The sequence below is a fragment of the Panthera onca genome, chromosome B3 (assembly GCF_046562875.1).
Source record: "Panthera onca isolate mPanOnc1 chromosome B3, mPanOnc1 haplotype 2, whole genome shotgun sequence".
NCBI classification, from domain to species: Eukaryota; Metazoa; Chordata; class Mammalia; order Carnivora; family Felidae; genus Panthera; species Panthera onca.
This window is the reverse complement of record NC_138344.1, coordinates 58,151,944-58,178,262: the sequence shown is the minus strand read 5'-3', so window position 1 is coordinate 58,178,262 and position 26,319 is coordinate 58,151,944. Positions and strand designations below refer to the sequence as shown.

Sequence of the window (26,319 nt, the reverse complement as noted above, 5' to 3'; positions counted from 1 at the left end):
GCTGTAAACATTGGGATGCACGTGTCCTTTTGAAACAGCATATCTGTATCCCTTGGGTAAATACCTAGTAGTGGAATTGCTGGGACGTAGGCTAGTTCTATTTTTAACCTTTTGAGGAACCTCCATACTGTTTTCCAGAGTGGCTGCACCAGTTTGCATTCCCACCAGCAGTGCAAAAGTGTTCCTCTTTGTCCACATCCTCACCAACATGTGTTGTTGCCTGAGTTGTTAATGTTAGCCATTCTGACGGCTGTGAGGTGGTATCTCATTGTGGTTTTGATTTGTATTTCCCCAATGATGAGTGATGTTGAGCATTTTTTCATGTGTCTGTTTGCTATCTGGATGTCTTCTTTGGAGAAGTGTCTATTCATGTCTTCTGCCCATTTCTTCACTGGATGATTTGTTTTTTGGTGTTGAGTTTGATAAGATCTTTATAGATTTTGGATACTAACCCTTTATCTGACATGTCATTTGCAAATATCTTCTCCCATTCCATCAGTTGCCTTTTAGTTTTGCTGATTGTTTCCTTCACGTGGAGAAGCGTTTTATTTTGATGAGGTCCCAAGAGGTTTGTTTCCCTTCTGGAGACGTATTGAGGAAGAAGTTGCCGCGGCCAAGGTCAAAGAGGTTTTTGCCTGCTTTCTCCTCAAGGATTTTGATGGCTTCCTGTCTTACATTGAGGTCTTTCATCCATTTTGAGCTCATTTTTATGTATGGTGTAAGAAAGTGGTCCAGGTTCATTTTTATGCATGTCACTGTCCAGTTTTCCCAGCACCACTTGCTGAAGAGACTGTCTTTATTCCATTGGATATTCTTTCCTGCTTTGTCAAAGATAGTTGGCCATACATTTGTGGGTCCATTTCTGGGTTCTCTATTCTGTTCCATTGATCTGAGTGCCTGTTTTTGTGCCAGATAACTGTATTTTTATGTCTGGAATCCAATTCAAGATTCGCTTGTTGCATATGATTGTTAGGTCGTTTGTACTGAGTATTTGACAAATATGTGGTCATCAAAATGACTCCATAGGAGCATTGTAGAACTGTTATCTCTATAGAGTTTGATCTGGATAAAATACTCCTGGATGTGGACTTCGAATTTTCAAAATTTGAGATATAATAATGTTTTCATGTAATTTAAAGAAATTTAAGAAATTGCACATGATTGTGCATCCACTATGTGGTAGGCATGGTGCTGGCCTCAAGAATCTGGCGTAGGAAAGGCTCGCACTTATGAACAAATCAAAGCAATACAGTGACCACACAGCAAGGATAGAACTGAGCATAAGGTACAAAAAAAAGCTTCCCAAAAAACGCGGATCGCTGAAAGATTGATCAGTCTGGCTTCTTGAAAAACCAATCATTGGAAGTCAGCAGTTCAGTTGAAGTAGAGGGGCATGTTTACCAAGGCACAGAGGGCTAAAATAGCCTATCTTCCGGGAACTTGAAGTCGGTTAATGTGTGGAATTTAATATCGGAGTGTAGAGTGGGATGCATGGAACATGTAGGGCCCTTTATGCTATTATCCTGCAGGCACAAAGGAACCAGAAAAGGGTTTTAAGCTGTGGAAGGAGAGAATGCACTTTACTTAATGGGGCGTTGGCTACGGCAAGTTGAAGTAGGGCGTGCACGCTGGAAGGGACTTTGTGGTTGGAGGCCAGAGACCAGCTGCTGCCAACGGTCTAGGGTGCAGGTAGTGAGGGCCATAACCTTTGCCTTGGTTAAAGCAATGGCAGAGAGAATAGAAAAAGAGAGGGTGCGTTTGACGGACATTGATGAGAAGACTTCAAGGCTCATTGAAGGTAGATGGAGGATGTCCAAAATGACTCCCCGATTTCTCACCTGAGGAAGTGGGTGGGGGGTGGTGCCAAGATAGAGAATATAGGAGGGAAACAAAATGGAATATTCAAGGGAAAGGTAGATAATGAGGGAAATGAGTTAGACTTTGGAATTGTTGCCTTTGAAAACCCAGTGAGCTATGTAGGTAGATTGCTTCTGGAGAACTGCAAGGAGGTGTGAGCTGGAGGCAGCTCAGGGGCGGTAAGACAAGGACATGCCTACAGAGGGCAGAGGGCATCAAAGGGAAATGAAGACCGAAGAGAGAGGAATGTTATCATGGAGGGCGTGGGTAGAGGAGGAGGATCTGATCCCTGACGGGGACTGAGAGGTCATGGCCAGGGAAGGAGGACTGAGACATGCGTCCAGGGGCCCAGAGAGGGAGGAGTGCTCTTCCCTGTCAGATTTTTCCAGCAATTAAACCAGAGTCCATTCAACTTTATGGCCTTGAGCCTTAAGCAAACATCTATTATTTTCTCTTACATAAAAAATTAGATGTGAAGCTTAGATAAATAAGCTTTCTGAATAAAAACGTTAAAATCACATTCGATATCACTAAAAACTGGCCTGGGGTCTAATTAAATACTCATTCATCATATTTTCCCCCTTTGGAAGATTGTGTCACATTTTAGTTGGGACTTTCTGGTAGAGAGTGAAATTACAGGCTCTGAAATCATATTGTTCTGCCACTTAGTACTTGTGTTGCTTTGGACAAGCCTCAGATTTCTCATCTATAAAACTGGGTTAATTTGTACCTGCTTAGGTTAGTTGTGAAAATCAGGTGAGACAATAAAATACTGAAAGAGGTGTTTTGCATGTACAGGGCTAGTTGTTCAAAAAGTGTTCCCTTCTTTAAAAAAAAAAAATTATCTCTGTAAAGTAGAAGGGTCTTAATGTATTTAAAAGTATATTCTTCCGTGGCTGGGAACATTGCCTGTTTGAAATTCACACATACCTACCTGTAGTAACTGGTCCGCTTTGGGTGCACAACGCCCCAATTATAAACCTTTGGGAGAGCACAAACACACCCATAGACAAATACATCTCACCTCAGCTCTCATCTACATAGATACCTAGCTGGAGATAAGAATCCCTACATATATGCCCACATAGATGTGCTCACATCCAGAAAACACATAGTAACAAAAATATTTATATATATAGATAAATACATATAAATATTAGAAATATTTATATGTAAATATATAAATATAATAAATATACATTATAAATATATAAATATATATTATAAATATTATAAATATAAATATCCATATATAAATATTATATAAATATAAACATTTATTATATATACATATATATTATAATATTATAAATATTTATATATATAAATATTTGTATATATTTATAATATATAATATATATAATATATATGTATACATATGTATATATATACATATACATATACTGGGGCACCTGGGTGGCTCCGTTGGTTGAGCATCTGACTGACTCTTGATTTCGGTTCAGGTCATGATCCCAGGGTGGTGAGGTCAAGCCCCGTGCTGGCAGCATGAAGCCTGCTTAAGATTCTCTCTCTCCCTCTCCCTCTGCCCCTCCCCCCCACTCATGTTCTCTTTCTCTCTAAAATTAAAATATGTATGTATACATATATACATATATGCCTCCATAGAGACAAATGTCTGTATTTTAGTAATCACTATATTCACATAAGTACATTACATATATTCTCACATTCAAAAGTGATGATATGTGGTTTGAACAAGGAAGGCAGGTGAAGTTGAATGCATGTACCTAAGACAGCTATAGAAATTTAAAAACATGGGTGGGGGTGGTATTGCCTGGGTAGCTCAGTTGGTTAAGCGTCCAACTTCAGCTCAGGTCATGATCTCGCGGTTCTTGAGTTTGAGCCACGAGTCAGGCTCTGTGCTGACAGTTCAGAGCCTGGAGCCTGCTTCAGATTCTGTGTCTCCCTCTCTCTCTGCCCCTTCCCTGCTCATGCTCTCTCTCTCTTTCTCGAGAATAAACATTAAAAAAAAGAAATCAAATTAGTTTTTCTGGTCATTGGCCCTTATAGCATTTTTTCCCCATGCTTAGAAAGTTGCCTCAGGTAATTATGTAATTTTTCTCTAGAAACTAAAGCTTTTGTTTTGGTTTTCATGGTGTTTTATTCCATCATTTGCCTGTGTGCATGTTACTTAGCTTTAAAATGAAAATTAGTGGGGCGCCTGGGTGGCTCAGTCGGTTAAGCGGCCGACTTCGGCTCAGGTCATGATCTTGCAGTCCGTGAGTTTGAGCCCTGCGTCGGGCTCTGTGCTGACAGCTCAGAGCCTGGAGCCTGTTTCAGATTCTGTGTCTCCCTCTCTCTGACCCTCCCCCGTTCATGCTCTGTCTCTCTCTGTCTCAAAAATAAATAAATGTTATAAAAAAAAATGAAAATTAGAATAAAATGAAGGAAAACCCCAAATTTTATAACTCTGGAAGACATGCTAAAACCAACTTTCTCATTCAGCTGGTATGACTTATAACACATATATAACAAAATACTGCTTGTTTGGAGAGTGGGCATACTGTTTAAAAAATTACACTCCACTTTTTTGTATTTACATCAAGTAATGTATGTGATTTTTCCTTTACATAGTTGTGTGTGATCATGAAGCTGATACTATTCCTTGGTGTTTGTTAAGGATATATTGCCTCAGGAAAGTTAGCCTGACTTATTTCATAATGCCTTTGCTTATCTGAATTTTCCTTTTCAACATAAATGAGAAATGAATCTGTACCACAAGACCAATGTGACCTGTAGTTTGCTTGTTATTTGGAGACAAGTGCATTAAGTTTAGATATAACAAAATGAATCGGTCTTAATGCTTCAGTTAGAAGAGGGTTTTGTTTTTTTTTATGTTTGTTTTTGAGAGAGAGACAGAGAGACAGGGCGACAGAGCAAGAGGAGAGGAGGACAGGCAGAGAGAGAGGACACAGGATCCGAAGCAGGCTCCAGGCTCTGAGCTGTCAGCACAGAGCCCGAAGCGGGGTTCGAACTCACAAATCATGAGATCAGGACTTGTGTTGAGGTTGGCTTAACCGACTGAGCCATCCTGGCACCCCATAAGAGTTTTGATAATTATATACACCCATGAAGGTATCATGCAAAACAAGCTACTGAACATTTCTATCACCCCAGAAGGTTCTCCTGTGACACTTTTTAAATTAAAAACCACCAAACTGTACACGTAAAAAGGGTGAATTTTATTGTATGTGAATTATTGCCCCCCTCTCTAAAAAAAAAAAAAATCTGTTCCACATTTACTTGCTTTCTTACCTTCAGAAATAAGAGAGGCTGGCATAATTTTTTCCCTCCATATGAAGTAATCCTCTAGCCTATATATTACATTTGATTTGCTTTTTTTCTGAAAACAGGAAATTGGACATTGCTGAAGATTGTAAGAAACACACTAACAAGATCACCTGGACCAGGGCTTCTAGTTCAGTCTGTCCCTGCAGGGACAACAAATAGGCTTCCTTGGGCTGTGGTGTGGAGAGACCTCGGAGCAAAGTGTGGACACTGGGTTTACCTAGTGTCTAAGTGATACAAATATTACCACCTGCAGAGGAAGGGCCCAGGCAGAGTGCAAGAGTCCCCATAGCAACAAGGCTATCCCGGCAGTAAATCCTCTGTAGGGCAAGGCTGTAACCAAGTGAAGCAGGAGAAGGTATAGTTGACTTCGCAGCTGGACTAGCATATGCTTCACCAACTCCTGTGCCACTGGGGTACATCAGAGCTCGCCCAGAGAGCAGGGAGCCCTCTGTGGCACCAGATCAAGTCCTCCACTAGCAATCTAATTCTGTCAGTAGGACAGCGGTCCTCAGACTTCAGCCGTGCATCAGAATCTCCCGGAAGGCACATTGAAATGTGGATTGCTGGGCCCCAAACCCAAAATTTCTGCTTTGGTGTATCTGGGGAGGGAGCCAAGGATCTGGGTTTCTAACAAGTTCCCAGGTAAGTCTGATGCTGCTGGTTGGGGGACCACACTTTGGGCACAGTGCTGAAGCTCTTTGCCCCTTACAACATTTGGTAATTAGTGGGGAATTCTGCCCACTCAGTAACATCTTAGTCCAGTCCCTAGCCATCAGTTGAACTCTTGCTGTGAGGAGAGCAGGGTCAGGCCAGGCATGGAAGATTCAAGGGCGGGAACGCCTCTCCCAGGGAGGCTGCCCTGCTTGCCTGCTTAGTCACTCTGGTCGGGTGACTTACCCTGAGGAGCGGTGGATTTATCGGGCATGTGCGTAAATGCATCTGCATTTGTGAACATCATTTCTCTGCAGAGATGACACTGCTGACCACCCGTATCAGGACCCATGACAGTGGTTCTGCCATTGTGACAATCAAATCAAACATTAATCCAGCTTCACAACTGACACGGTGGGCCAGGAGCAAGCAGACAGGCCAGCACCTGACTCCAGGATCTGTCAGTTAGGAGCTGGGTGCCCTGGGCAAGTTTCCTAACTTCTCAGAACCTTGCTTTGCAAAGGGGGATTCATCTCAGGGGTAGGCCTGTGGGCTGGGTTAATACTTACAAATGTTTTCACTGAGATATTACATTCCTGCATCACTTCCTCACTGATCTTCCTTCCGCTTTTAAGGCAGGAGCATCCCTTGCCTCAGGGTGAGGGCTCAGGTATGAGCCCTGTCCCACTCCTAGGGCAGTTGGGTTAGATGGGCAGCGTGGGCAGCATCTGGGGGGGCGCCCCAGGCCGACCGACTCTGAATCTCAGGATTCTGTGTTTTAACACATAAACCCTTCAGGTTATTATATGTGGCTAAAGTTTGAAACGCTCTGGTCTAGAACAAGGAAGTTTCAGCATAGAAGCTTCAAAATCCACAGCTGAGACCATAGCCCGAAAGCCAGGGTGCATATGTATGCAGCATAAGGTAGGAGAGAAAGAGTGTTCCTTGGGAGGGACAAAGCTCAGGCTGCAGCAGAGGTCATGTTCTAAGCCATGGAGTCGGGAAGAACAATAGCCATCTGTACATCCAAAGGGAGAAGCAATTTGATGAGCAGGAAAGAGAGAGAATGAGAGGGGGTGAGCTTAGATCTTAGGGGGCCTGCTGTGTTTTCAGTCCCCTTCTCAAAGACCCCAGGAGGCCTGGCTTGCAAAGGCTTACTAGGCCACTCAGACCATCTCTGGAGCTTAAAGGAAGAGACAGACAGGAGTTACAGTTAGAGGCACACAACCTGGGGAGAAGAGTCAGGGCTGAGAAGCTGTAACAGGGCCACTTGCACCCCAAGTTACTAAGGGAGTAGAGATGGAGGAAAGCCAGTCAGAAGAGAGAGAGAGAGAGAGAGAGAGAGAGAGAGAGAGAGAGAGAGCTGAGGAGAAAGCCAGAAGCCTAGTGGACAGAGTGCCTGTCCAGGGCCAGTAGGATTATTAGCATGAGCTACGAGCCCTGCAAAGGCATGAGGGCAGTTCAGGGGCAAAGCATCAGAGGGAACAGAGTCCTCATCCATCTCCTGGTTGTTGACACACTATTTGGTTTCTGAGTCTCATCTGGCTGGTCCGAGGGTCGCTCCTCCAGGCCTGCCCTTAATCTCACCCTGTGCTGACCCTGGAGAAGGTTCTGTCTGGGGTCATCCCCTGTGGACCTTTGGCTCTAGAGGAGCTGGCACTAAGGAGGACGTCCCCCCAGGGTCCTGCGGCTGGGGAAGGGGCCTGGGAGGTTCTGACCTGTGCTGCCCTGCACTGTTGGGCAATCTGGGTGTGGCCTCAAGGTTCCTGGAAAGTTGGCTCACTTCCTTCTTTGCTGACCGAAAACAACCTCAGACGCCCATGGTGAGATAAGTTTCAGTTTAATCTGCTTTGCATAAAAAAACAAAAGTCCTCTTTCCTCTTGACCAGAAAACTTAGCCCTAGAAGCTTGAGGTGGCATGAGGAAGGACGGGGCAGTCAGAAGCCTCGGGTTTTCCTCTTGTCCTTCAGGGCCCTGGGGGGAAATCACCCAAGCAGCCAACGTGTGCCCGACATCTTGCTAAGCAAACTCTGGAGCACAGTCCATAATGATGGTTTGGTGGGTCGATGTGCAGACCTCTTCCTCAAAGAAGCCTTCTCTGACCCCCACACAGACCCTCTCCCCTGGACTCCCGCTGTCCTGGGGCTCTTGCCTTAGAAACGTTATGTAGTGTCATTTGATGTGTCTTGGTGAAAGTAATTCATTTCTTCCCCCACAAAAGTGGAGCTCCACGAGGAGCTTTTTTTTTTTTTTTTTTTTTGCATCACTAGTCGCTGGCATGTGCCTGGCACATAGAAGGCACTCGTCTATGTGTTGAATAAATGCATACCTCAAACGCCGAAGATTCCGTATGCCAGGGATCCGTCATGGCATGGGTCTTTGCAAAAGGATTCGTCACTGGGCTTCATCATCCAGAAAACTTTTAAGGACCGCGTGCCAACATGCCAGGTATCGTACCAGGGAATATGGGGAGGAAGGGGCTTAGGTAAACGTAAAACGGGACCTCTACTCTTAATGAGTGCAGGCTGGGGGTGAGACCCACCTTCTGCCATGGCTGCTCTGGGGCCTCACCGGTGGTTCTCCTGCACGGAAAGCCAGTTCCCGTATGGTCACGGTGGGGTGCAGCCATGAGGCACACCCTAACCCCCAAGATTCCAAGAACAGACATGGCCACCCTAAGCGATGGCTTCTCATAGTCAGCCAGCCGGTCGTGACTCATGACTTAGAACTAGAGAGGCAGAAGTTTGACATCGGGGGACATCTGGGAGACGGCCTAAGTCCATTCACCCTGAGCCCCCGGGTGGGAGCCCAGCCCTGCTGCCCGAGGGCCCGTGTGACCTGGGAAGCCCCATGCCCACTGTGCTGAAAAGCTGCACCTCAAGCTCTGTGGCGAAGAGCCAATGAAACTGTGCTCACAGCACCTCTGTGAGGAACAGGGTCTCAAGGGTCCTCGCCAGCGAATGAGGACGGTGTCCGGGGTACTCCAGACACGCGCACCGTGCTGCCAGTCTCCATCCCACTGGTTCCTGGACTCACTGCTCCTCAGATGTTCTGGGGTAAGGTCATGCTCCCCACTGGGCAAGTATGCCGAGGTCACCATTTGCTTTCGATACTTGTGCCCTGAGTCACTGCCCGGGCCTGAAAAGGGGAAACCCCGCCTTGCCGCCTGCAGCCACACAGCCCGGCTCCACTAGCTCTGGGGAGCCTCACTGCCCCTCAGGGCCTGCAGGAGCAGGGGGGCCAGCGGCTGCCGGCTGCTGAAGTCACATGGTGGGCCCACTCTGCTCCCACAGAGCCCGCCTACTGGGACGTGTGGTAGTAGGTGGCGTTTTGCCCTCTCTGCCTGCCTGCGGCCCACAAGCCACCCACCCAGTCTCCTCACATCAGCGGTCTTCACTGTGACCCACAGATCTTGGCTCCTTCACAAGGAAAGCTGGGCGGCGCCCCGGAGAGCCCACGCCCTCTTGCACAGAAACCATGGAATTTCCCCAGCACGTTGTCTTTGGCAACTCCAATGCCACAGGAAGGTCAGGACTGGTGAGACACGGAGAGAATGCAAGGGAGGAAGTGCTGGTCCTGCCTATGCTGCCGGGGGCCCCTCCCAGGAGGACAGGACAGCTCGTGTCTCCACAAACAGGACCCTGACATGAGCGGGAGCGTCTCCGTGGCAGGTGGGTCTCCCCTTCCACATTTGACACTGGCCTCCCTCATTTCAGCAGAGGTGGGGGGACTCAGCCCTGACTGCACATTAGAAACCCCATGCCCAGGCTGCACCCCACCTCAGTTACATCAGCATCTCTGGGTGGGACCAGGGTGGGCACCAGTCTTTTCAAAGCCCCTTCCCCACCCCCCCCCCAACCCCCCACCGGTGTTTGCAGAATGCAGACAATGCTGAGGGCCACGACTGAGAAAATAAAACACTTGTAACAGACCTTTCTGTTTGAGCATGTGATGTCTGGGGGAACCACAGCCTGGGTTCAAATCCTGACCTCATGACTTACAAGCAAGTCTCTCCACTTGTGAAAGCCTCAGTCTCCTCATCTGTGAAGTGAGACTAATAATAAAAGTGCCTACGTCCCAGGGCTGACATCAGATTACATGCAATAAACTGCTTACACCCGCACTGGTCACTCCAGACATTTCCCTACAGCTAGTACTCTTCTCTCCCCGTCTGTACCCCCAAATTGTCCATTCCTGTGTCTACTCCAGCTTCTGAGTTTCTAGTACTTTGTATAGTGCTTTGCACATAACTGTCCCCAATAAATGAATTGGAAGGGGATTCTTGTGTCACATTGAGACTTGCTTCCTAATTTAGCTCTGGAATAAATGCAGCGTCCACGTATTGATTTAGTTTAGTCATTTATTCCTTTGTTTTGTTTTGTTTTGTCTTTCGAGTGTCTACTCTGTGCCACGCTCCAAGAATTTGAAGACAAAGACACATTGCTGTCATTGAGGAGTTGAGAGTCCAGTGGGGACACAGATTCGTGACCTTGTATTTTCTTTATTGTCCTATAAAGTTGGCACAGAAGCCCTGCAGACACACTGAGGAGAAGGGAGGCTTCTACACGGAGGGTGGGAGATGACCTCGGAGCTGGGTCTCCTGAGAAGGAGCTTGCTCTATGCAGAAGCAAGGAAGGGCATTAAGGCAGAAGGAACAGCACCTACAAAGCCAGCAAGGCCTGGAGAGTGCGGTGGGGTCTGAGGATGGTTTGAGGTGACAGGAAAAAGCTTGGGGTGGGAGCGGCGGGAGATGAGGCTGGATGGGCAGGTTGTAGCCGGAATGGCAGAGGCTTGAGGGCCGGGCTAAGAGGACGGGGCCTTATCCTGTCAGGCTGTGAGAGCCCGGGTCGTGCTTGTGGGCCAGGAAGGTGAACAGAGCACACCTGTGCAGCCACTCCTTATGCAGGTGACTCCTGAGGCTGAGTGACTGTGCCGTCCCTCCTCTGGGTCCCTGCCTGGGAGAGGCCTGCCAGGTTGGGTCCAGCTTTGCCCTCACTTGTGTGTCAGAAGGTTGGAGGAAGGAGAGTGGGTGTGGAAGAGGGTGTAGGCTGGGGGTGGCAATGATTCCTTCGAGTGTCATTTGGTGTAGGCTTAACTTTCGGGTTCAGACCAACTGGCAAAGCTGGGGCGGCCTACCAGAACCAGGCCTACAGTGGGGCATCACGGAGGGGGGCCCCCCGGTGCCCGGGAGTCAGGGCGCTGCCCTGTTTGTTTAAAAGCACAACTCTGCCCTTACCAGATCTGGTACCTCGGACACTTAATTCCCTCCAGTTTCATCAGCTGTAAGAGGTAGTGGGTGGGCCAGGTGATCTTCCAGCTCTGACTCCAGGGAAAGAGAAAACTCAAGGGAGCCGCCGGGGATCTGGAGGAAGAGCTGCGGCAGGTGGGGGCTTTCAGCCAGAACAAAGCCTCCTCTAGAGAGGACGGGAGGCTTTTCAGAGTGGGTGGGGGTCAGGGTCACCTCCCTGCTGGGCCTCTGCTGCTGGGAGACCTGGTCTGAGCCCCCAGGCCCTGACTGGAGGCAGGAAGTGGAGCTCCCCGCCAGGCCCAGGCCAGGAGTCCTGACGCCTCGCCTCGGTAAGGCTGGCAAGGCTGCCGCAGGTAGTAAAGTGCTAGAAGGCAGCTGGGGTCCAGCGGCTCCAGCCCCCCTGGAGGTTCCCCTCCTTTCCCAGATGCCCCTCTGTGTCTCAGCAAAGTGCAGCCCACAGGAGGGGAGCCCAGGAGCAGATACAGGGCTCCAGGGGCTGGGGTGCTGGGTGATAGTGGAAGGTCAGCGGGACCCCTGGGCCAGGAGCCCGAGGAAAGATGAAGGCCCTGCATGGACAGCGTGGGGCTGGGCAGCGGGCTGCCTCCCCTTGGCTGCCATGCCACACGGGCTGGGGCCTCCCGGGCATTTTCTGAATGTATGGTAGATATTGAGGTAAATTTCATGATGAAGTTTTTAAAACACACAGACTTTTGTAAGTGGATGGATTTTTTTTTTTAATCCACTTTAAAAAAAAATTTTTTTTTTTTAACGTTTATTTATTTTTGGGACAGAGAGAGACAAAGCATGAACGGGGGAGGGTCAGAGAGAGAGAGAGACACAGAATCCGAAACAGGCTCCAGGCGCTGAGCTGTCAGCACAGAGCCCGACGCGGGGCTCGAACTCACGGACCATGAGATCATGACCTGAGCCGAAGTCGGCCGCTCAACCGACTGAGCCACCCAGGCGCCCCAAATCCACTTTTTTAAAGAGGACCCGGCAGTCATTCACGCAGCAAGCGTTTACTGAGCGTTTACAGTGCTGAATCCCATGCCGGTCTGTATGCTGCATTCTCGCGGAGTTGAGGGCAGGATCTCATGAAACCACCTAGGAGGTTCAGGGAAGACTCCCCACCAAGGGAGGACCCTGGACCGAGACCTGGACAGCTGGAGAGATTTGGCCAACTGAAGGAGAGAGGCATTTCAGGAGAGGGAACAGCCTAGGCTGGGTCAGGAGGCAGGCACCAGAGATGCTGACCGTGGTTGGAGCAGACCGTTGACAAGGAAATGTTCCTTTTCCTGCACTTGTTACAATTCAATGATCTGTATAAGTCTCTTTAATATCTGTATCCCCTGCTAGACCACAAGCTCCAGGAGAGAGAATGGTGTGCGTTAATATTGTCTGCGGGATTCCCGTGCACAGCAGAATGCCCAGCACATAGCAAGTGTTCAGTTAAACTGGTATTAAGTGAACAAGTTAAAGGGAAAGAATTCTCATGTTAACGTGAGTTCAATCAGAAAGGGTTGTGAAGCTGTGCTCGTGAGTTTGGATGTTATCCTAGTGGCAGTAGGGAGCCACTGAAGGTTTTTAATAGGGGAATCAGTCAGCTTTGTACTCTGGGAATCCCTTTTTGGCTCTGGTCTGGAGAATGGCTGGGGACAGAGAGTCCAAGTGGCGGAGTCTGGTGACCTAATCTCCAGCCATGGCTGTGTTGGTGAGGGGACTGCATACAACTTCCGGAGAGTTAAAGAGTTAAACTGAGAGTTTAAAGGGACATGCACATGAGGAGCGAAGGAGACTGAGGTGCTGTAGGACTGTGTGCACATCCCATCGCTGGCCTTACCCCAAGGCATCGTTACAATTTATGATCTCCTTCTGTGACTCTCCCCTCAGTAGGCCATGAACCCTGGAGGGCCAGGGCCTGGCCCTATTCATGGTGGCATCCCTCGTGCCTGGCTGGCACAGCACCCAGTACGCAGTAACTGCTCAGTAGGTGTTTAATGGATGAAGTTGTGACTGGAAATTGTATGCACAACTTTAAGGGTGGCTGATATTACTATTTAATAAATGCGATGTCCTAGCATCTTTTAAAACATGGGGCACAAAGAAGTCCTGTAAGTTTGGGGAGCAGTGGTCTGAGGCCTGGGAGGTGGGTTGGGGAAGGAAGAGGGACGTGGCGGGGGAGATGCAGGGAGAGCCCCCCTGAGTCATGAGGACTGCTGAGCAAAGGAGGCCTCCTAGGTTTGGCAGCCAGCGCCCAACGTGCCTCTCCCCGGGATGGGAGTCTGTGGGGAGCGGCAGGTTTGGAGGAGTCCGTGATGAGTTTGGGTGCCTGTGGGACATCCGGTTCAAGGCAGAAGTTGGGGTGTCTCCAGCAATGGCAGGTTCTGGAAACCTTAGGTGTGAGGGGGAGGATGTAGGGTGAGTCGGTAGCAGAAAGTGGAGGGGGGGCTGCGATGCCCCAGAGAAAGGGAATTTTAAGGAGGGGGCAGAGGTGTGAGTTAGGGATGGAGAAGGGCCAGCACTGGGAGTCCTGTGACTTCCTCAGGGCTCCACCACCCTCCTCGTGATTATTACCCCATCGTTACAGCTGGGGAGAGGTGCCAGTGCAGCAGGGCCTTCCAGAGACCCCAGCTCCACAGGGTGCAGCCCCGGCAGGTGGAGCTCTTTCACTTCCACTCAGTCACATGTTTCCTTCCTGCCTGTTCCCCTCCTTACCCTCCTCACACTCGTGAGTTCCTGAGTTAGTCCTGCTCACCCGGGAGGAAGCCAGGCCCTTCTCTGCTGCGTCCTGGTCCCTGGTCGAGGAGCCAAAGGTGTTTGCTACTTTCCTTCTCCTTCCTCCCCTTCCCTCTCCTCCCTCTGGTCTGGCTGAGAGGAAGGTCCCGAGCTGGCTGCAGCGAGGGAAGGAAGTCCCAGGGCTGGCCGCCTGCCCGGCCGTAGCATATCCAGCTTCCACAGGCTGGAGGCCAAGTGCAGCGGTGAGCCAGCAAATGTGTGACAGGCGCTTGGGGCAAAAAGCCCTTGGTTGATAGAGTCTATTGATTCCTGTGGTGTCAATATTCCCACTGTGACCAATTTCAAGCTACCAACATGACGTCACCGAATGCAGACTTGGGACGAGACGTGTAAGTAACACACTCTCATGTAACATTCCCGCTGGACAGACACAGTAGATGTAGACAGCTTCAAGAGTGTGTGATCACAAAGGGTGGCAAATTAATTAGGAAGTGATGAGGTTTGAGTATTTATTGCTTTTTAAGAGTATAACTTACTTTCTTGTAAGCATTTATAATGTAACTTTTAAAATAATGGCTGTTTAGGGGTGCCTGGGTGGCTCAGTTGTTTCAGCATCTGACTTCGGCTCAGGTGGTGATCTCACGGTTTGTGAGTTCGAGCCCCATGTCCGGCTCTCTGCTGTCAGCACAGAGCCCGCTTCGGATCTTCTGTTCCCCTCTCTTTGCCCATCCCCTGCTCGTTCTCTCTCTCTCTCCTTAAATTTTTAAAAAAATCTTTTATTTTATTTTTGAGAGAGAGACGGAGTATGAGTGAGGGAGGAACAGAGAGAGAGGGAGACACAGAATCTGAAACAGGCTCCAGGCTCTGAGCTGTCAGCACAGAGCCCGGCATGGGGCTCGAACTCACAGACCACGAGACCATGACCTGAGCCGAAGTCGGACGCTCAACCGACTGAGCCACCCAGGCACCCCCCCACCGCCCTCTTTCAAAATAAACAAACTTAAAAAAAATAATAAAATAATGTCTAACAACCACTTTGCCAAATTCTTGAAGGTTTAACAATAAGCTTTGCAAGTAATACAGATTGGCTCCAGCAACCACTAAGTGCCACCAGGGCCATGAGAAAAGGGGGAGACTCCAAACCCCAAATTCTAGGGGATGACATTTCCATGGATGTGGATCTCCTCTGGCATCCTTCCCCTGTCCAGGCTGTGGGCAATGTCAGTCTGGATGGCAGGAGGTGGGCAGTGAGCCTCAGCGTCCCTGTTTACAGTAAGACTCACAGGAGCAGAGCCCGGCCCTGGGCACCCCTCCTGCCTGCAGACTTGTGCTTTCCTGGCCTGGATTCCTGGGCCCTGTGTCTGCCCAGGTCCCAGCCTCTGGACACCTACCCTGGCAGCCTGGAGCCAGGAAGTTTGAGTGGTGCCATGCCCTTCTCCTTTGAATGTGTGAAATCTTGTGAGGGTTGGAACTTCCACACTGGGGATGATTGGGCAAGCCTGCTTTCTGAGCAATGACGTAAACAAAAGAGAACAGAGCCTCTATTTCTTTACTCTGGGCTACGATGCAATTGGGATAGTGCTGGGTGTGAACAAACAAGGGATAGAGGAGAGCTTCAGGGCTGCAACTCAACCCAGGCTCATTGAGAATGAAAAGCACTGATGAGTCTATTTGACACATTCTGAATGTGCCAGAGTTTGCACTAGGTCTTGGCGATGTCAAAGGTGGTGACACACAGTGGCGAAAACTTTGTCTTGGCTACCCCAGGAAATGAGTTGGGTCTCTGGCTTGATGCTCCTGTGTTCCTGTCAATGACCATTGTGAAGGCTGGAGGAAAGAGGTCACCTTCCCACCACATCCCAAATATGCCTCAGGCCCTGGTTCACGTCTGTCCCTCAACTGAAGGTGCCTTCCCCTTGTCCATAACCGTAGCCCGTCACAAGGCAACCTATCACACCAGGCTTCCTCCTAGCTCCCTCTCAGATGAGCTGCCTCTACTTGTAGGGCTTCTGCATTCTCCCTTGGGTCTTCCTTTGGGCGTGGGGTTTATGTGCTCTGATTTCTAAGATCAGGAAGGCTGGGACCTTGTCATTCGCTCATTCATTCATTCTCATTCGTTCAGTGGGGAGCAGGGCTGGGGAGGAGAAGGAGGATGAAGGTCTGTCCAATACTGAGTGAGGGTCCAGCTCGAGGGGAGCATCCATTCTGAATGGAGGGACAAAGAAGGGCAGAGTGGGCAAGCTGCTCATCACCAACGGGGCCTCAGGGTTCAAACATGTTCACTCTTAGACACCATTTCCATCACAGCGGGTGGGCTGGTTTCCCTCAAGGTTTCTGAGACCCACCAAGTCAGTTTTAAGCAATCATAAACTATAACTAATAAAAGACAAAACAAAAAGGAATAATGAAGAGGAGGTGGAAAAACACCTATAACCCCCTGACAAATCCCTGTTCTGCTGTCATTTCAGACCCTGTGCTGGTACTTATTCTCTTTTTTATCTGCCTGCAGGTTACTCTCAGAGGGTGTTTCCATGGATTCTGCTTGGTGCCCGCCTGCCTGAGGACAGCCCCACCCCTGCCTTTCTGCCTGGTGGTAAAGACCTTTTCTATTCCTTTTTTCTGAGCAAAAAAGATTAGTGTGTTGTTTCCTCCAAGAAACTAAGTTCCATCTGTATTATGTGTAGCTGCATAGTGGTTTAAATTTTCTCTTTCATTTCTCTCTCTTTAATATTGCTTACTTGTAAAATGCAATTTGGGGAGATTTAGCTGAAATTCAGGCAGTCGGCGGAAGGCTCAGGTGTGAGACTCGGGCGCCATCTGCTGGTCACTTCTGAGTATGACAAAATTGAATTTGCCTTGAGCCTCTGGTGTGTACAGGTGAAAATGAGTTGATTTGAAAGTTAAAGATGGAAAAGGTGTGTGCAACAACACATGTAACCAACAAAGCGTTTGTGTCAGAATCCATAAAGAACTCTTAAAGTTAACATAAAGGATGAAATAAATAGAGGGGAGCCTGGGTGCTCAGTGAGTTGAGCCTCTGACTCTGATTTCTGCTCTGGTCATGATCCCAAGGTTGTGGGATCAAGCCCTGTGTCTGGCTCAGCGCTGAGCATGGAACCTGCTTAAGATTCTGTCTCCCTCTGCCCCTCTACCTTCTAGCGTTCATGGTCTCTCTCTCTCTCTCTCTCTCTCTCTCTCTCTCGGAAAAAAAAAAAGAATGCAATAGAAAAAGGAGCAAGAGTCTTGTAAAGAGGCACTTAATAAAAAAGGATATCCAATGGACAGTGAATTTATGACAAATGGTCAACTTCTTATTCTTAGACTCTTGGAGGAGGAAGAGAGGTGGAGAAAGGCCAAGGTATGGTGGAAGCCTGAAAACTAAAACTAAAACTAAAACAAAACAAAACAAAACAAAACAAAAAACCCCAGTCTCCCAAGTCGTTCAGATTTTACCCACTAGGAAGAAAACACTTCACCTCAGTTTAATTTGCATTAGGGAAGATGGAAAATCTTTTGCTGTGAATGTAAAACTGCTCTAGGAAAAATAAAGCCTTAAGAAAAACCCTTGCCCATTCAGTGAAGAGTCAGCTAAACAAAAGCCTGAGGGAGTGCTAGGCTTGCTGGCCTGAAAAATCAGTGAACAGAGAGCACTGTGTGTGCTCTGCAGGGTGGGGAGACAAATCGGGGAGTAAGTTCTGGAAGAAGACACCCAAGGAGCTAAAACAGGTGGTTACTGATTGGGGGGAGACAGATGTTTGCCGTGTGTCTTTCTATCTGGCTTTAACGTTTGAAGCATATGCCGGTTTACGTATTGAAAATAAAGAGAGGGGCGCCTGGGTGGCTCAGTCGGTTAAGCATCCGACTTCGGCTCAGGTCATGATCTCGCGGTCCGTGAGTTCGAGCCCCGTTTTGGGCTCTGTGCTGACTGCTCAGAGCCTGGAGCCTGTTTCAGATTCTGTGTCTCCCTCTCTCTCTGCCCGTTCCCTGTTCATGCTCTGTCTCTCTCTGTCTCAAAAATAAATAAAAAAAAAAAAAAACGTTAAAAAAAATTTAAAAAAAAAAAAAAAGAAAATAAAGAGAAAGCTTGAAACCTAGTAACTTAAAAGGCTGAAATATGTTCAGTGGTGATGTCACTTGAAAGAGCACTGGTGACCTTGGGGGAGAGATTTGGTCAAGAGGGGGCAGTAAAATCCAAAGTCTAATAAGTTTGGGCAAAAAGGAGAAGAAGCGGGGACAGACTCCCCACACTTGCCTGATTTTGCTTGCGAGGGAGGGAAGGAGGGCAGCAGCCAGACTTGGGGCCAGGATCCAAAAGGAGGCTTACTTTGTTTCTCAGGAGAGAGATGTGAGGTATTCACTGAGGGCAAAGGGGTGAAAGAGAAGGCATCCCAGGGGAGGGAAGGTGAAGGCCAGGAGGCTGGTGGAGCACAGTGGATGGAATGAAGAGCTTGGTGAGAACCGCCCTGGGGCTAAGCACGTTGCAGGGCGAGCCCCGTGTACTTGTGAGGCCACAGGAACAGTCCAGGAATTTTGCAGCAGCTTTATGGTCTGGTGGCGGGTGGTGCAGATGGCTTCTGAGGCCCCCGCGCATCCGATTTTCTTATTCCAGAGCAGCGCCGTGCAACAGACTTTCTGCATGGAAAGTTCTGTCTCTTTGCTGTCCAGTGAGGTAGCCATAAGCCACATAAAGCTATTGAGTGCTTGAAATGTGGCCAAAGCGACTTAGGAACTGAATTTTAGTTCTATTGAAGTTTTTTTAACACTCGATTTTAATTGAGATATAATTGACAAGCAATGTCCTCTGCACATGTTTAAAAAGTACAACCGAATAATATTTGGTATGTGTATACACCTGTGCAACAATCACCACAGCTGAGACAGGGAGCCTATCTCTCAGCCCAGGGTTTCCTCATGTGCCTTTGTAATCCTTCCCTCTCGCCCTTCCCTCTTCCCACCCAGAAACCACTGATCTGCTTTCAATCAGTATTTCAGTCACTATAGATTAGTTTGAATTTTATATAAGTGGAATTACACAATATTATTTTTTGTCTATGTTATTTGCTCAGCAGAGTTATTTAGAGATTCCTCCATGTTGTATGTATCAATAGTTCATTCCTTTTTGTCACTCAGTAGTATTTCGTTGTATGGATATACCACATTTGTTTTTATCCCTTCATCTGTGGATGAACATTTGCTTCTTTTCTCCAGTTTTTAGCCAATGCACATAAAGTTGCTATGAAGATCATTATACAGATCTCTATGTGGATCTATGCTTCCATTTTTCTTAGGTATATATCTAGGAATGCTGTGGCTGGAATATATGGTAGTTGTAACTTTACAGTGTTATTTAATTTTTTTTAAATATAATTCATTGTCGGGGTGCCTGGGTGGCTCAGTCGGTTGGACGTCTGACTTCGGCTCAGGTCATGATCTCGTGGTCCGTGAGTTCGAGCCCTGCGTCGGGCTCTCTGCTGACAGCTCAGAGCCTGGAGCCTGTTTCGGATTCTGTGTCTCCCTCTCTCTCTGACCCTCCCCCGTCCATGCTCTGTCTCTCTCTGTCTCAAAAATAAATAAACGTTAAAAAAAATTAAAAAAATATATAATTTATTGTCAAATTGGCTAACATACAGTGTATGAAGTGTGCTCTTGGTTTTTTGGGTAGATTCCCGTGGGTCATCGTTTACGTGTAACACCCAGTGCTCATCCCAACAAGTGCCCTCCGCAATGCCCATCACCCATTTTCCCCTCTCCCCCACCGTCCCACCCACCCTCAGTTTGTTCTCTGTATTTAAGGGTCTCTTATGGTTTGGCTCCCTCCCTCCTCTGTAACTATTTTTTCCCCTTCCCTTCCCCCATGGTCTTCTGTTCAGTTTCTCAAGATCCACATATGAATGAAAACATATGATACCTGTCTTTCTTTGACTGACTTACTTCACTCAGCATGATACCTTCCAGTTCTATCCACATTGCTGCAAATGGCATGATTTCATTCTTTCTCGTTACCAAATAGTATTCTTTTGTATATATAAACCATGTCTTCTTTATCCATTCATCCATTGATGGACATTTAGGCTCTTTCCATAATTTGGCTATTGTTGAGAGTGCTGCTATAAACATTCAAGTACTATGAATCAGCACTCCTGGATCCTTTGGATAAATTCCTACTAGTCCTATTGCTGGGTCATAGGGTAGTTCTATTTTTCATTTTTTGAGGAACCTCCACACTGTTTTCCAGAGAGGCTGCACCAGTTTGCATTCCCACCAACAGTGCAAGAGGGTTCCCGTTTCCCCACATCCTCGCCAGCATCTGTAGTTTCCTGAGTTGTTCATTTTAGCCACTCTGACTGGTGTGAGGTGGTATCTCAGTGTGGCTGTGATTTGTGTTTTCCTGAAGATGAGTGATGTTGAGTATCTTTTCAGGTGTAGGTTGGCCATCTGGATGTCTTCTTTGGAAAAGGGTCTATTCATGTCTTCTGCCCATTTCTTCACTGGATTATTTGTTTTTTGGGTGTGGAGTTTGGTGAGTTCTTTATAGATTTTGGATATTAGCCCTTTGTCTAAGATGTCATTTGCAAATATCTTTTCCAATTCCATCGGTTGCCTTTTAGTTTTGTTGATTGTTTCCTTTGCAGTGCAGAAGCTTTTTATCTGGATGAGGTCCCAATAGTTCATTTTTGCTTTTAATTCCCTTGCCTTTGGGGATGTGTCAAACAAGAAATTGCCGTGGCCAAGGTCAAAGAGGTTGTTGCCTGCTTTCTCTTCTAGGGTTTTGATGGTTTCCTGTCTCACGTTTAGGTCTTTCATCCATTTTGAGTTTATTTTTGTGAGTTAATTTTATTTAATTTTAATTAATATTAATTAAAATTTAGGGGAACCTAGATGGCTCAGTCGGTTAAGTGTCCAACTCTTGATTTCAGCTCAGGTCATGATCCCAGGGTTGTGAAATTGAGCTCCAAATCTGGATCTGAGCTGACAGTGCGGACCCTGCTTGGGATTCTCTCTCTTCCTCTCTCTCTGCCCCTCCACCACTCACGCTCGTGCACATGTGTACTCTCTCTCTCTCAAAATAAACGTTAAAAAATATAGTAATTAAATTTAAATGGCCAAATGTAGCTAGTGGCTCCCATATTGGGCAGCACAGTTGTAGAATGTATTTATTACTCCAGTGATTTCGTACCAGGGAGAGACTTTCACTCCTGCTCTAATCTCGGAATATATTCATTCTTTATTCATTCAGTGAAGATCTATTGAGACTCACTTTGTGCTGCTCATTTTGCCAGACACTAAGAATGGGATGGGGCAAAATGGATACGGACCCCGCCCTTAAGATACTTACATTCTAGTGGACTCAGTCTGATTGCCTATGGGTGTACTAAGCCCACTGGGGAATGAGAGGATGAATCCAGTGCGATTATAAAGTAGAGTAGTTCAAGTCTGTGTAGGTGTTGGGATGGCCCCAGGAGTGGTATGGGCTTAGGGTGAGGGATGAAGCCTCTTCCTCTCCTAGTGATATAACCTGTGAAAATAAGAACCAGGTACAGAGATGGTGATATGTTTAGAGAATAGAGGTGCAGTTGGTGAATTTGGTGTTTCTGGCAGTTTTTTTTTTGGGGGGGGGGGACATTTGCTGTGAAGGGGAGGGAGAAGGAGACACATGCTGTGTTAGGACTAGTTGTGCCTGTCCCAGGCACGTGGTGGGGGCACCATGCTCATTGGAACTCCCCATAGTCTAAGCCCTCACTCGGTCACTGTGACAGTATACACACATCTCTACTTATGTTTCCCTCTGGAGGAAAACTAGTTTAGGCCCTGAGTTAGTGGCTGTGGGTGTACTGAGCCAAGAATCTTCCTAAGAATTTTTAGGTCCTTCTGCTCATGACTCACAGATTCTGCCTGTGGATACTTTGCCAGAAGCAGCCCCCAGCCCGGGACGTTGGTGGAAGGAAGTGCAAGCATAGTAAGATGTCATCTTTGCATTGACGGCATGACCTGTGCTGGGGTGGTTATGAATGAGTCATTTGGGGAGCAGGTCCTGCCCCTCAATTGTGTATTTAAGTTATGACGTTGGTGTTCTTTTCAGGGTGTCAGGAAAGCTTCTAGTGAGGCCAGGGAAGCTCAGGAAACCAAAATGGGAATAATGGCAGCTGCAGCCACCACTCAGGAGCACCTGGCATGCACCAGGCACTTGGCATGCATCCCCTCGTGTAATCCTCCCAACAGTCCTGGGGTCAGGTGACATTTATGACCCCCATTTTACTGGTGAAAGAACTGAGCCCAAAGAGGTCAAATAATTTACCTTAGTTCATACTGACAGAACCTGAACATACACTTGGGGGTCACTTCTGCCCCAGTGAGATAAGCTGATAGGTTTGAAATGACTTGACATAAAATCTCAGATGTTAGTTTCTTTCCATCCTTCCATTACTCCTGGTATAAGAGGCTTCCTGAATTATACTAAGTAGATAGGTCCAGTGGCGACACTTGCGATTTCTCAATCACGGAGTGGGTAGCGGGAGGAGTAGATGACAATGTATTGAGCGGCAAGCACCACACTAGACATTTCATGGACATCGTGGTAGTTCACCCCTAAAGCAAACCTGTGACATCCAGGGTGTTACCTTGTGCAGCTGAGAGGGCTAGGTGCAGGCTAAGATCACCCAGCTATTAAGTTCATAGAGCCGAATCTGAGCCCTCACAGGTTGGATCAAAACTTTCTCCTTATCACACCATACTGCCTCTCCTTAGTGTCTCAACAACAAAACACATAAAAGAAGAGGCTGTAAGAGCATAGCCCCTCGGGGTCTTTATTGACAAAAAATGTCAGTAAGCCTCAGGCAGTTCTGGGAGAGATGAGGTCAGAGTTAAGGTAACCTGTCCATCCAGTTGGGCAATTATTATTTTTTTAATGTTTATTTATTTTCAGAGAGAACGAGAGAGAGAATGTGCATGCGTGTGCATGAGCAGGGTATGGGCCATGAGAGAGAGAATCCCAAGCAGGCTCCGCACCGTCATTGTAGAGCCCGAAGTGGGGCTTGATCTCACAAACCAAGAGATCAAGACCCGAGCTGAGATCAAGAGTCAGACGCTTAACCCACTGGGCCACCCAGGCGCCCCTCCTGAGAAGCCTTTAGAACACTGCTCGGCATGTACAGGGCTAAGCGTTCAATCATTGTTTTATTATTATTAACTATGCAGATAGGCAGGCTGAATCCCAGCAAAACAGAGTAACTTGTCCAATTAGACACACCTAGCAAAGCTGAGACCAGAATCGGTTCTTCTGCCTCCTACTCCAGGGTACATCTGTCTGTTTGGTATTATCTGCCTCCTACTCCAGGGTACATCTGTCTGTTTGGTATTATGTTTTAGCGGTGAGAATAAAGGGTGATTAGGTTGCTGGAGGGGTTGTGGGTGGGGGGAGGGGCTAAATGGGTAAGGGGCATTAAGGAAGACACTTGGTGGGATGAGCACTGGGTGTTACATGTAGGGGATAAATCACTGGAATCTACTCCTGAAATCATTATTGCACCACATAACTGAGTTAGCTACATACTAAATAACTTGGATGTAAATTAAAAAGAAAAAAATTAATTAGTTTTAAAAAATGAGTGATTTAGGGGTGCCTGGGTGGCTCAGTCACTTAAGCGTCTGACTTCAGCTCAGGTCATGATCTCATGGTTTGAGTTCGAGCCCTGCGTTGGGCTCTGTGCTGACAGCTCAGAGCCTGGAGCCTGCTTGTGATTCTGTGTCTCCCTGTCTCTGCCCCTCCCCTGCTTACACTCTTTCTAAATAAATAAATAAATAAAACATTAGATATAAAATCTTTCTTTGAGGTTTATTTATTTTGAGAGAGTGCAAGCAGGGGAGGGGCAAGAAGGGAGGGGGACAGAGGATCTGAAGTGGGCCCTGGGGCACCTGGGTGGCTCAGTCGGTTAAGCAACTGACTTCAGCTCAGGTCATGATCTTGCAGTTCGTGGGTTCAAGCCCTGTGCTGATAGCTCAGAGCCTGGAGCCTGCTTCGGATTCTGTGTCTCCCTCTCTCTCTCTCTCTGCCCCTGCTCTGCTTGTGCTCTGTCTCTGTCTCTCAAAAAGTGAATAAACATTAAAATATATATATATTTTAAAAATGAGTGATTTAAACTCCATCAGTACTTTCAAAGTAGTGTAAGCTGTCCCCAGCTTCAAGCTGAAAATAGTTACTATTCATCTTCTAAAAATAAAGTGTCTTTTGTAAAAAAAACAAGCTGTTATCAGCAAGATAGGAATTGACAAGCACTAGCTTGGTGCTACTAAGGAGGGGCTCTGGGAGAGATTATCAGGTGCTGTAAGTGATAATAGCTACTGGCTGTTAATACCAATTTAGTTGCAATTAATTGTGTAATTGTCTGGGATGTTTCAGAAATGGGTCTAATTTCTGTTGTAATCTTTTTAAAGAGATACAGAAAATAACCAGAAATTCTTGAATAGCTATACTATAATTACACATACCCAAGTATAAAAAAACCCAATTCTTTGTTATTGGGAGATAGCCAATCTGGAACATTTTTTCAGAGAAGCAATTTTATGATAGGGTTTCAGTTACATTATGGAAAAGAGATTACAGCATTGACAGTGAGGATTCTTAGGGCTCCTTAAAAAATTTCCATGCAAAAATAGATATTTAGTGGGGCACCTGGATGGCTCAGTTGGGTACACGGCTGACTGGCTCAGGTCATGATCTCACGGTTTGTGAGTTTGAGTCACACATCAGGCTCTGCACTGACAGCTCAGAGCCTGGAGACTTCTTCGGATTCTGTGTCTACTTCTGTCCCTCCCCCGCTCATGCTCACTCTCTCTCTCTGTCTCTCTCTCGCTCTCTCAAAAACAAACATTAAAAAAAAAGATATTTAGTGTATGTATGGTTTCTAACCGTGGGAATATTCACACAGCCCTTCTATGTCTCTAACACTAGAAATTCAAAGAAAACACCTAGGTCCCTCCCCCAAGGGCTTGTGGGTAATCAGACAGTGGTGGCTCCCACAGTGACCAAATGAGGGAGGGAGGGAGGCACAGAAGAAGGGCTCCTAATTCACATAGGGAGGGAAAGGAAGGCTTTTTGGAGGAGATGATACCTGAGGAGAATCTTTAAGGATGAGTTGGTTTTTATGAGGTAAAGAAGCTGGGGAAATGATTTTCCAGATAAAGAAGGGGCAAAGGAGCAGAGGATAAGAAAATTTGCCTCGTTCTGGGAGCTGTAAGACTGGCACTGCTCAATTAGCCAAGTAAAAAAATAATAGGCAGTGCCTTTGTGAAGAAATTAACTTGCAGTAATAATGATGTGTTCCCAGCACTTTCTTTATGTAGCTCATTTAATCCTCATAAAAGTCACATGAGGCAGGAACAGTTAATATTTTTATTTTGTGGACAGAGAAACTGAGCACAGAGAAGTTCAAAAAATTTCCCCAAATCTCAATGTTAGAAAGGGAGGGGGAGGGCCAGGATGGAAACCTAGGCAGTCTGCTCTGAGTCCATACCTCTGTGTGAGCTCACAATGAAAGCATCTATTTGGTTTGGAGCTACCTAGTAACTAACCCAGATATCTACTACATCTTACCCACTCCCAACCAAGATGAGATCAGCTTTAACCCATAATTCCATGGCTTGTGGGAAGTTCATTGACTTCCTGGAAATATCTATGAATTACTGGAGGCTTGTGTTTTTTTGTTTCCCATGGGTTCACAGTCTGTATGTAATATTTCTGAGCTGTTTCTTTGTCTCAATCCTGTCTTGGTAATGATTATGGTGGGCACAACCCTTTCTGCTTGTTTTAGCCACCTTTCCCTCCCCCCCACCCCCAAGCAATGTAAACATGGACTTAAGATTTGGGGGATTGTTGTGCCCAGGGGGTCCCATGGTATGTTGACTGTAACGTGGGCTAGCCCCTCCCCTTCACAAACAAGACTAGTTGTGGACACAGAAGTGCATTGTCCTGAGAGCAAAGCAGTGGCTGGCTACTGAAGAAATGGCAGAAGGAGCCTGGCCCTTGTGGCTTGGGTCCCAACCCTTCCCAGTCATGGCTATGAGGACTGAGGAATGAAGAGAGGAAAGGCTAGTGAGAACATGCTGAAACCCGATTTAGCACTATCCTGGTGCCTCAAAAAACAAGAACTCAATTAAGAAATAGAGTAAACTTTTGGCTACTTTTTTGCTAAGCATGTGTATAAATTATGGAAAGTTGTGTGTTCCTAAACTATTATACTTCTGTTATTTGTATACATCTATGGTCTAATGGTTGTGATTTTGACTACAGTAGTCTACACTGGATCCCTTTTATATTGTTTACTAGTTATAACTATATTTAAGAGATGTCTGTGACCTTCTCTTTCTACATTATGACTACCTATGTGACTTTCAGCAAGGCACTTAACTTCTCCTGGTCTCAGTTTCTTCATTTGTAAAGTGAAGATTATAATATTTATCAAAATACCGTCATGAGAATTACACAATTAAGTATATAGCAGTGTCTGAAAGGCAGTAAA

General features: G+C 46.9%; 1 protein-coding gene across 2 annotated transcripts in view; it reads left to right on the top strand.

Annotated features, from left to right (window-relative positions):
• Positions 1 to 9,373: 9,373 nt before the first annotated feature.
• Positions 9,374 to 26,319, top strand: part of BLOC1S6 (biogenesis of lysosomal organelles complex 1 subunit 6) — a 130,539-nt gene continuing 113,593 nt past the window's right edge. Inside the window, exons 1-2 of one of the 2 annotated variants that reach the window (XM_078448580.1) lie at positions 9,374 to 9,491; positions 16,314 to 16,397. In XM_078448580.1, coding sequence (XP_078304706.1) covers positions 9,374 to 9,491; positions 16,314 to 16,397 — 202 coding nt within the window. Of the gene's footprint in view, positions 9,492 to 13,233; positions 14,194 to 16,313; positions 16,398 to 26,319 lie in introns of those variants that run through there. The other variant, XM_078448581.1, reaches the window with a different exon arrangement.